The 12,290-nt window shown below is 34.9% G+C and overlaps 1 protein-coding gene across 1 annotated transcript; it reads right to left on the bottom strand.

Annotated features, from left to right (window-relative positions):
- Positions 1 to 5,927: 5,927 nt before the first annotated feature.
- On the bottom strand, positions 5,928 to 10,202 carry LOC150098478 (intracellular coagulation inhibitor 3-like). The gene is made up of 2 exons (XM_090405244.1): positions 10,096 to 10,202; positions 5,928 to 7,168 (listed from the first exon to the last, which is right to left on the bottom strand). Exon 2 carries the CDS (start codon positions 7,164 to 7,166, stop codon positions 5,997 to 5,999), a length of 1,170 nt encoding a protein of 389 aa, XP_090261370.1. The 5' UTR covers positions 7,167 to 7,168; positions 10,096 to 10,202; the 3' UTR covers positions 5,928 to 5,996.
- Positions 10,203 to 12,290: the final 2,088 nt, after the last annotated feature.

The following is a 12,290-nucleotide window of genomic DNA, read 5'->3' as shown; positions in this document are numbered from 1 at the left end:
ATTCCATAATTATAGCAGGTGACCTCAACTCCAAACATACAGCTTGGTTCAGTTCGTCAATCAACTGCAAAGGCCGTGCTTTATTTAACTACACGTCACTCAACTCATCAATAGTAGTTGGACCTACTGAGCCTAGCCACTACAACCCATCAGGAAGTTCTGACGTACTAGACATAGTTATCTTCATGGACATCAGATATCAATACCAGCTGGACACACTAGAAGAGCTTAACTCAGATCATAATTCCATCCAGCTCAAGATAGAAATACAGGATCAGCTCTCTCCTCAACATTCTTTCTTAGCATGGGACAAGTTCTCTACTGTTCTCCCAGTCAACATCGACCCACTTCCTGTCATTCGCAAACAAGATGACATAGACATAGCTGTAAGCAACCTAACTAGGCAAATCAGCACAGCAATAGCATCAGTCACTCAAACCTCTGTCTTCTACGCATCAAATCGGATCCCAGAAGAGATAATGGACGTGATTAGGCCAAAAACAAAGCCAGAAAGCTATATCACAACACTAGAGCCCTGCAGGATAAAACAACCTGAACAGACAGGTTCGAGAAGCTCTCCAGAATCACAGGAATTCAGAATGGGAATCTAAACTCACAGATATCAACTCAGAAGATAACTCAATGTGGAAATTTCTAAAATCTCTTTGTAACAAAAGACAACCCATTCCCCCTATAAAAACCAAACTTGGAATTGCACACTCAGATGATGAAAAAGTAGAAGCCCTTATTGACAATCTGGAAAATCAATGCAGCCCATCTTACGAAAACGTAAATATTAATCTGATTTATAAAATTCACCGTCAAGTCAGAAAAGCCTTAAGTCAGCCTAAGGATGATTCAGAATTCATCACCCCCACTACTCCAAAAGAAATAATTAATATTATATCCCAATTGAAGAATAAAAAGGCTCCTGGTCCAGATAGTATCACCAATAAAATAATAAAATTACTTCCGAAGGAAGGCCACAATTCATCTAGTTAATATTACGAATTCCATTTTAAGATTCCAGTACTTTCCTACGACCTGGAAAACTGCTAACATCATCCCTCTGAAAAAGTCTGGTAACAACCCACAACTCTTCCGAAGCTACAGGCCCATTAGTCTTCTTTCCTGTCTCGGTAAAGAAACAGAAAAAGTCATCCTAGCAAGGCTTCAATTAGCAGTTGACAAACATAAAATAATCCCTAATGAGCAATTTGGGTTCTGCAAAGCTCACACCACAGCACAGTAAATTCACCGATTAACCAAACACGTTACCCATGGTTTTAACTGGCACCTTCACACTGCTGCTGTATTCTTGGATGTAGCCAAGGCCTTTGATAAGGTCTGGCATCAAGGCCTTATCTTCAAACTTATTGTAAATAACATCCCAATTAAGCTAATGAACCTTATTTACTCATACCTTAAAGACAGATACATGCAAGTAAAGATCATCGGAATCGTCTCATTAAGACGCAAAATCCTGGCTGGTGTACCTCAATGTTCCTGGCCCCGCTACTGTTCACAACTTACGTATCAGACATCCCCTCTTAACTCAAGAACAACCATTACGGCCCTTCATGCCGATGACACCGCTATTTTAGCAAGATCTCTCAGCCATCGCTTGGCAATCTCTAGATTCCAAGGAAGTATCAACGTGCTGGAAAAATGATTCACGAACTGAAGGATTCAAGTAAGCCCCCTCAAAAGCTCATCCATGCTATTCTCTAGAAAACAGGTCTGCATCAGAGGACAGTTTGTTTTCTGCTCAAAAGGTCCCATGGCAATCAGAGACCAAATATCTTGGGTAATACTGGACAAGAAACTGCTTTTTAATAAGCACGTCAATCTCATTTGCTCCAAGACATCGAAAGTAACAGCTCAGCTCTACACAATGATCAACTGCAAGAGCAAACTGAACTTACAAAACAAATTACTACTTTACCGGATGGTCATACGTGCAGTTATAATCTACGCCTCACCAGCATGGATTCACACGTCACGATCAAACATTTTAAAACTACAAAGAATCCAAAATAAATGCCTAAGGATGATTCTAGATGCCCCATGATTCATCAGAAATTCACAGATTCATCGAGAAACCGACATTCCATGCATCTCCTCCTTTCTTCGTGATCTCGCAGACATATTCTTGGTCAAGTCAAGTTCGCATTTAAACCCGCTGATCATACAAGCCGTCAGTTACAATGAAACAGACTGCTACAAATACAAAAGACCGAAGGCTATTCTACTCCCAACTGTTCATAGCTAACACAACTGCCCCAAGTGGGCCAGCTTAATTGCTCACAAAACTCGCTTTTCCAATCAATTTCCAGCACAGACAAAGGGGAATATGAAAAGCACATGTGCTTCACCCATCCTGACAGTAACGTTATGCGTTGTTATAATTTGTAAAAATAGTGCAGTCTCAGCGCCATTCTAGACGCACACTAAAACAACCGGACAAGAATAATTAAGGGGATTCAAATCCCTTGTTGTTCAACTGCCAGTAAGCAAAACTCTAAGATCGAGAACTACGAATCTATGAGTTTCATATATACCGAAAAACTATCGGCGAATCCAAGTGTAAATGACCATTTGGTAGTACAACACCAAGGCAACTCGTTGTTGCCTTGGTGTTGTATTGGTTAATTAAATGTTATATTGTTAATTAAAGTATGTCAACATACTTTAATTGCAACGAGTGCAAAACAAATGCTTGCGTATGATATTAAATGCTCCATGGTTCGTTAAAAATGACCAGATTCATCGCGACACAAATACCCTATATATATATCCTCACTCCTCTCTCTAGCAGTCAAGTTCTTTTCAAAAGCAGGAAAGTGCAAATGGATGCATTTCTTTAAGTGTTTATGAAATATTCGAATGAAAAAAGAAATGTACAGGGGCCTGCTTCCAAAGTGAAATATATAGTTAAAGCTCTTGTGAACAGTTCGAAAATAAACTGTAATTAGAATTATCTATAGATGAAATAATTAACTGTTTTATTTTCATTTTCAAATAAATACAAAGATTGTTATATATAATTATAATAATTACTATTACAATTGGAAATATATTTTTCTATTATACTATCAATATTATTATTTAAAAGTACTAAAAAGTTTAAAAGAATAACAGCTGTTGCATTTATTCTTTTAAAATTTTTATTCTTTATTAAAATAAGTTAATAGAAAATATAAAGAACGCTTTAATTAATTTTTTTAAAAGAAATCCGACTGAAAGTATTTTGCGAAGAGCAAATCGCTTAATTCACTTCTAAGTAACTTTACTATTGTAAATTATTTAAAAACAAGAATTATATATAATTTTAATCAAATTTTAAATTAATTTTTGATATAGTACGCCCACAGATACGAGACTCTTAGACACTTCTGCGCATGTCAAAAGAAGGCGAATCCATTCTGATAATAGGGTAATCAATCCGTAATGTGGGATGAGTTGTTTATTATTACACGTCGGAAAATTAACTTCTCTTTTATGATCATGGTAGTTTTTAAAGTGGTAACTATTTTGCTTGTATAACAGTTGGAAAATTTTACGTATAAAGCACGTGATTTCGTGTGTTGGTGACCAATTCGCACATTGCTTTATTTCTTTTTCTCCTTCAACATGAATTGTTGATGAACAAAAGAAAAAAGAATTAAGCGATAGTTGTCTCTCCTGTGGTCGGATTATAATTAATTAAAATTTTCATAAATAATATAATTAAAATTAAATATTTATTTCATGATCCTCATGATAGGAACGAGACAAATTGGTCAGGTGAACAATCAGTTTAGACCCAAAACTATATTGTTAGAAATAAGTGTAACTGCCTCATCCTAAAATTACAGTTATTAAAACCAATCTAGACAGGCAATGGGTCTTCAACTACTGCGATTATTTCTAATCACCTTTCTAACTATAGGTGCTACCTGTAGATGTGTCGCTTATCATAATAACTTTAATAATAACTAAAATAAATTAAGAATAATGAACTCTTACAAATCCAGAAACACATTAACTTACAGAATATCAAATTTTATAATATTAATGCTTGTTTCAGCATTAATATTATAAAATGAATAAATTATCACTCAAAGAGAGTAAGGGGGGGGGGGTAAAAAGTTTCACTATATATAGCTAGAGTTAAGGAGTATCCCGAAGGGGATACTCCTTAACTCTAACGTTTTGGAAATCGGCTGGCAGTCAGTCTCCATCTTCATCAACACTGGAAAATTAGTGCAATCGCTAGCCAGTGGGTATATGCTTAGGAGTACTACAGGACTGCTGCCATCTAGTGTCTCTTTTTTCTACTTCTAGCACGTATTACAGGATGATCACCCTATAAGGTCTACGGTTAATTTCTTTGAGATGTAGGTAAAAACCCGATTTTTTTTTTTTTTTCAGAGTAAAAGCTCTCTGACATGTTTCAAAGATTGATTAACTCTTGAAGCAGTTTAAAAATAGCTTATAAAAAATTCTTCTAGTTGGTGACTAAAATCAAACTTATAAGATTTTTTTTTTACTTTTATTTTTTTATTACCTAGTGCTGATGCCATCACAAGTTCCACGTATTAATACTTAACAGTGAAAATTATTGTTATATTTTATTGAAATATTTCTCACAGTGGCTTAAAGCTATAGAGAAGAGTTAGCAATTGCAGACAAGCCGAAAACCCAATGATAGGCATTTATTCAGTGTGGGACTCAAGATTTTGTCACCCCCCACCTTAGGCATGATCTCGGAGTGCCTTCCCCCCTTATTTAGAAATATAACAATTCTACAATATCGCAAATAATAGTTAACAAAAATTTACCTAGATTTATTTTTTATTATACCAATCTAAAATTAGTATGCATTCAACTAATTTTTTTAAGGTTTTAAAATAGGGAGCTCTCTTTGCTTTCTTTAGCAAAGAAAGCAAAGAGAGCTATACAGTTCATACAATATTTTAATCCTTCGTCAATAGATGGCAGCACATCACTGGTGACTCAAAAGCCATAAACTGGTCTTTCTTTGAATCAATTGAGTCTAATTTCACAAGAGGTGCATCAATTATACGGAGCCCACTTTTCATCTAATTCTTCAGTCAAGTTGAATAACTAGGAAATTTTCAATGAAAAGGTACTGATTAAAATTTCCTAGGAATATTTCCTGTTTCCTAATAATAATTTGTATTTGTAATACATAATGAATTTTAATATTTTTTTTTTACTTTTTATTTTTAATAATAATAATATAGATCTCTATAATAATATAGAATAATAAAATAGGGAGCCTGTGTAGCTTAGTGGATGTGGCGTTTGCATACCACGGCGCTTGGCCGCACGAAGGAAGACTTGATTTCGAGTCTAGTCGGCGACTAGAGGAAATTTTTCTAGGCCTATCTTCGACCGGTTCCCGAGTTAGTCGATCTCTGGCACGGGCAAGCAGGTTTTTCCTCCCGGAAACTCGGGTTTTTCGTCTCGTAAACTCAAGAAAATCGACCGTAGAACCAACATTATTTCAGACATTAAATACGAGTGTTAGGGTTAGGGACCACGAGATGGCGGCACTTGTTGAGCCGTCACTCTTCACTGTGTGCCTCTTAATTAGTGATAGCCTTGGGCAAGCTATCGCTGATTGGCTGCCAGTGGAGATTGAACTGCCCACTCAGTCTCCAAAAGTTAGATAGGGCTAAAAACGGCCTCGCCTACTCCCTATATATACTGGAATAAAAAGGCGTTAGCTAATTTTTTATAATAACATAGCGTAATTAAACGTTTTAATAAAAACAAAGCTTAATAATTTTTTCTCAAACTTCATTGTATTTTTATTTTTTACACAGTACATGACTTTATCCTAGAAATGCTATGTTATAAGCAGCTATGGATTTTATTTTTATTTTTTATTTATTTATTTTTTTCCCGTAGAGGAAATTGAAAACACCTAACTGACAACTAATAACAACGAAATAATTCCCAATTCATCTATAAGATTTTCCCTCAGTTTAAAGCTCTGTTACTCTTCCTTCGAACAGAATCATGTTGCTTGGTTTGTGAATGATGAAGAAGAGAAACGGGTGATTAGCCAAAAATTTTCTAGGCCCACACAAGGGTATTGCCTTTCCACATGTTACAGCACCAGCTTCAGTGCCAATCTCATTCACTTCAATAAAAGCCTTATGAATAGCTTCAGAGACGAAAATTTCAGGGTGGACAGAGATAGCTTGAAAATTAGCTTTAGATTTATCGAAAGCACTTTTCATTCCCATAGTTTGGAGTACTTCTGACATTTCTTTCGTGTATTCCAATATGAATTTTGGGAAACCCACTTTACATCTGCATTTGCTAAGACTGTTCATCATTTCTAGAAAACAATCTACGGTTAGTTTCTCTTCAAGGGCTGGCAATCCATCGATTAATCTGGGTAGAAGAATCACCATAACAATCTCATCATCTTTGTATGGAAGTTCCAAAGCAAAGAAGTCGCGATTAAGCTCTGCATCTCCCATATAACAATAACGCAATTGTTCGTTGTCCAAGTACATCATGGGCACTGGTTTTACGGAGCATTCAAGTCCGTTGTTGTAAAAGTCGATTAAAGTTGTATCTTCGGGATCAAAGGGAATCTCCCAAGTTCCTAAGAAGTACACTGCATTCAGCAACAGAAACACAGTCGTTGGACTTATCGAGTCTAGCAAGGACGGAATTTTTCCACGTGTCATTGTTTGTACCCAAGAATTTACTTTGGCCATCACCTCTTCTTTTTTAGTAAAATCAACACTTTGCACCTCTGCTTGATAGGTATTTTTCATTTCATTTGCATATTTCTCATTGAAGTCGAAATTCTTGTTCATTAAAAGTGCATTTACGACATCTAAGAGATACTTACTTTCGCCACTCACCCGAAAAAATTCCAACATCTTTTGCATACCCTTCTTTATGTTTTCGTGTGAAGCAGTAGAACTATCATATTCCAAAACATCCCTAATCTCCGACTCCGTAATACCACGTGACCCATCTAGAAGAAGGTGTAATGCAAGCGATATGCTAAAAGGCGAATAAAACAGATTGCCAGGGCTAGATATCAGATAGCTGTGCAACTTGATGGTGAATTTAGTCAGCGCATTAGAAACATCATATTCTTTGAAGACTTCTCGAAAAGGTAAAGCAGCCATTCCTGTAACGAGAAAATAAAAGAATAAATAGCTAAGTACAATTTTGTATTCATATATAAATATGCACACATATACTTAGATGCATACCTGCTGCTTTTAGGTCAATAGCTTACGTCTTTGCCGATAGATTACTTTTTTTATTATACAAACGAGACAACTGTATTATCATAGCAATGTAGTGGGTCATTGACTACCCTTGTTTTACAATTTTCAGAAAAAGAGTGGGAGAGAATAGAGCACTCAAATCCTCGGTTTTAAGTGCTTGTTCCACCTCCCCTGACTACGTACTTGATTTCCACATCTACTTGTTTTTATAATGCATTTTATTTATTCATATTTCAATCATTCATTTTTTTATTCAGTTAATTCCTTTAAAAAAAATAATACAGAAATTATCTGTTTTTTGCATTTGCATTCACATGGCATTGAAAGACTTTCCCTTGCTGTTACATTAATAATAGCAAGAGAAAGTCGGAGATATCCCCTCGTGGAATCCAATCCAGTACTTCTTTTGTCCACATATTCCTTTTATGATCCAGTCTTGTGATACCAAGCATACTTCTTTCCATACTAAATTGTACTGTTCTTAAAGTTTCAAATAAATTATAAAATATATAATTTAAAATATAAAATAATTAATAAAATAAGAATAACAACAACAACAACAAAAAAAAAAAAAAACTTAACCCATCCCTATACATTTACCATAGATTTAAAAACTTTTGTGGGTGCGAGTTACAAAATAAATAAATAAATCGAAAATAATAAAATAATAAACAAAGTGATATCGAGATCCTGTAGGTCGTAGGATGATATGAATAAACTGACTTTTCGGGTAAATGATTATTGTTACCAGTTCGATCGGACAAAATTTGAAATTATACACTTTACATTCAAAAGATAGCAAACTATATACTATATTGATGGGTTAGACGAAACTCATGAGTCCAGAAATGTATTCTTCTTATTATTATTATTGTGCTAGATATTATATAGAGATTCAAAAAATATTTTTTGAATATTAGAATCTAGTGAGATATCGTTTTAGAAATGCATTTGTTATCCCATTCAAATCTTAAAGTCTGAAACATCTAATCACATTTAAATCGATATTTCTCGGTATGTTAATTTTAAAATATATTCATATATTTATTATCATTATTACGTGACACTTCCAAGGAGTCCAAAGACTCATTGAGGGAGGGAACCTACCAGGGACGACTCGTATATAGGCATTTGCTTGTAATATTTAATTTTATCATCAACAATCCTATACGATTCTCTTATTTTGTATAAAAAATAATAAAAATCCCTCTTGTAGCACTTAGGAGGACGAAGGACCCTAGCGGCACTGTGTTTAGCACAGTGTCTAGTATTTGCCACGCGCGCAGCATATGCACGTCATATTGAGATACGAGCTATTAGCGTAATGTGGCACTGTCCGTCGCGCGGTTCCACTGTTGTTTATATGCAGTTTGCGCAAGTAGTAGTGTTCGTAGTGCTTATCGTGTTTACTCCGTCTCTTTAAATATTTGGACATTACAATTAAAGGATTTAATTGTAATGTCCAAAAATTGTAAATCCATTCCTTTAATTACAATTAAAGGAATGGATTTTATTTTAAAGTCATTTTGAATTACAAAAACTGTATAATTTTATCAATAATAAACAATCTTTTTTCGTGTTTAATTATTTTTATTTTAATTTTTACCATAATTTTCATATTTTATCCCCACACGTATACACTGTACTTACAGCGTGTATATATATTTCAAAAGTTGCAGCACCCCCACGATTTCAAGCCACGCGCCACCAGTGGAACCTACTCAACAACTTTCTGTCTCCACCACTCAAACTCACCAACTATAACGAACCTCAATTACCATCATCATTTACACCAGCGCCATCTACTGCCAACCACCACACTAATATATTCACAGACAATCACAAACATAAATGCTACCACTCGGCCAAATCAGGTCGGCATTTTAATATGTTAATTATAAAGTGTTTTATACTGAAATTACAGATGCTTTCAAAATACGGACACGTCATTTTTATGGATCTGATTAGTTATAATATACAATATAATAACATAAACATTATTATTAACCCTCGGTAGTGTATCTACTCTTTCCAACCAACAGGATGAGGGCTGGAATCCTGCTATGGGCATGATTGTCTGTCCTACAGTTCTCTGAACACAATCTTAATATCACGTATTCAGTTCCTATGCTTATAAGAATTCCTATAAGAATTTCTCTGTTGTCTTCACTATTCTGTAATACACGCTAATCAAAAGGTACACTGTTTAGAAGAAACAACTCAACTTGCCTTTTCTCTCCAGTGAGTTTCATACAGATACGTCACAACGAACAATCACATGGCGTCAGTTGTCTGCAGGATTTTTTTTTCACTCTTTTGAAAAGCTTCGCTTTATCGATCGCTTCAAAAGGTTAGTTAGGGCAAACGAAGATTCGCCAACTCCTTTTGTAGAATAAAAGACATTAGAGGACTTATTATGCTAAATCGGAGATTTGTGTTCCTTCCCTATATGCACACCAAATTAAATTTTTAATTTAATATACTAGGTTGATGAACTTGTAAAAATAATTTTCCTTTTTATGCCATTCTCTGACAAAATAAATAAATAAATAAAAGTCGGGCATAGTACATTTTCTATTTTGGGTATTATAAAGAATTTAGTGATGCATTATTTATAAAAAAAAAAAATAATAAATCAAATTTTTTGATGCGTCAGAAAACAAGCACTTACGACAGATTAAGTTGCTAAGCAAACTTTATTAAAGTTTGCTTAGCAACTCCTTTTGGAATCGTGATCACTGTTTTCTTTGTAATATTCTAAAACGTAAACAAAATCCTAAAAAAAAACACTGGCATATTATGTATTATAAAAATAACAACTTACCAATTCTTAACCAGATTTATCTCTTTATGAAAATTGATACGAAAACTTCAAAGACAGTCTGCAGTTGAAGAAAATTATCTTGATGTGCGACGTACATGAGAGTCATATTTACGTTTCCATGACAATGACGTCATAGCATTTGTAGAGGACGCTTTCTAGTAAATCTTCGCGAAGTGTATACTGCTGCATTACGACAGTGATGAATGGATTCAATTTGTTTTACCATCATTTTCGTATTTTTAAACAGAAATCAACACTTGCGAAATGATTGAGTGGAGATTTGTTGCAAATAGCATTTATTCATGGGTGGTGAAACAATTATTGAGAACAGTTACAATTTAAGGTACGAATGATTCCGACATTTAGCGAAACGTTTAGACTCTCTGATTGGAACTATTTATATATTCGCCTGAAACACAAATCTGCACAAAACATTCAGAACCGAGGCTCACAACAGACGTTTTCATGGTAGGACCGCAATGCAAGCCCCACATTACCCAAACCAACATGCAGCGCCATCTTCAGTGGTGAAAAGGTTGGTCGATTGGTAGAGCCTCTGCTACTAATGGCTCATGAAAGTTAAGCAAGCTTGAGCGCGGTTAGTAGTTGGAAAGGGATATTCGTTCGATGCTGTTGGCACACTCTCCCTCGATGAGTCTTTGGACTCCCTGGAGGCATCAAATATAATAATAATAATAATAATAATAATAATAATAATAATAAAAGAGCGTGTACAGTGGGACGTGGAAGCTTGGAAGGCTGATTTACGGAACGACAAATCACTCTAAGCCCTCAACCGAGCAGATGGACGGCTGTGGGCGTCTCTTATCCAACTATGTAAACCCAAGTATGAAATTCGGAGGCGGCGGTGTATTGGTATTGTAAAAATAATCATAATTTAAAATTATGAATATTTTTACAAATTGTTTATAATAGTACATTATTAGTTTTGGTTTCATAGCACGTATTGTCGGCACTTGCGATGTGCCCGTTATTGATGTTATTTTGTCAAATGAAATGTAAAGCATTTAAAAAATTTAAGTACTTACTGGATTTGGATAGTTGTGTTACTTTTAGAAATTTTATTGTAGTGAGTTTTATAAAGACATACTCGTTACGCTAACGGAGACAACATGTCAGCCATTATACCTAACTTCTTGCTTGCCACTTTCATGGAGTGCGCATGCTTGCCGAGGAGTTTGATGCGTGATTGACAGCTGACACAGAGAGAGCGTTTGGTATCGAAGTAACGAAAAAAACAAGAGAGAGCTAATGGAAGTTTAAGAACACAGAGGAATTTTGTTCTTATGAAGTTTATTTAGTTTCATGTGACAGTCGAAAGAATATTAATAGTAGATTCTGAAAAGGAATAGTAAAAGTGTGAGTTTACTGTAGGAGTTGAGACTGTCGACAAGTAATTAGTAAATAAAAGAAAATATTGCAGTCGTCTAAGCAGCGTTTCCTAGATTTTTCCTACGACGGAACACTTCACAAATCCTGAAATTTTCACGGAACACCTCGGTTATTTTGTAATGTATTAATAATTATGGCATAATCATAAAGAGTATTAATACACTTATGTATACAGTGTGACATGTTGACAAATATAAAATTACATTTAAATCACTCATCAATCACTGGAATAATGCAATCTTGTAGCATATTGTAGTTTCCTCCTGCCGATATCATTAAATTAATTTGTGCTGATATTCATTGACATATCCCATTCTGATCACCAAAAATTTAACTTTACTAGATTTGAGAACCGGATACAGATACCTTGATCTTCAATTTCAGTGGTCACTGACATTTGCAATATAAGTGTTATTTCATTCAGTTTTGAGAACAGAGGATACGCCGCCCATTGTTGTAATCGGCTTGCAGAGAATTTTTATGACTGGTCATAAACAGTGGTATTCTCTTTTCCCGAATTTCTTTCATGTTTAAAAATACACGGCTTGGGAACACTTATTCACTTTCCGCGCAACACAATTTGGGAAACCCTGTACAGTTCGAGAAAACGCTGATGGGAAAGTTTCATCTCTCTTAAGGACGCCGGATTTATTTGTTATTTCTACTGGAAAGGGCGATGGAATTAGCTCATCTTAGATATGCTGTTTTTGAAGTAGTAGAAGAAACTTTTTTTTCTCCGGAACAAAAAATTACTAAATTGTGCTTCAAATTGAACTGCAAGA

Source organism: Typopeltis vanoorti, chromosome 15 (genome assembly GCF_054136105.1).
Source record: "Typopeltis vanoorti isolate ZY-2024b chromosome 15, IOZ_Tvanoo_1.0, whole genome shotgun sequence".
Classification (NCBI taxonomy): domain Eukaryota; kingdom Metazoa; phylum Arthropoda; class Arachnida; order Uropygi; family Thelyphonidae; genus Typopeltis; species Typopeltis vanoorti.
This window is presented reverse-complemented; position numbering and strand designations above follow the sequence as displayed.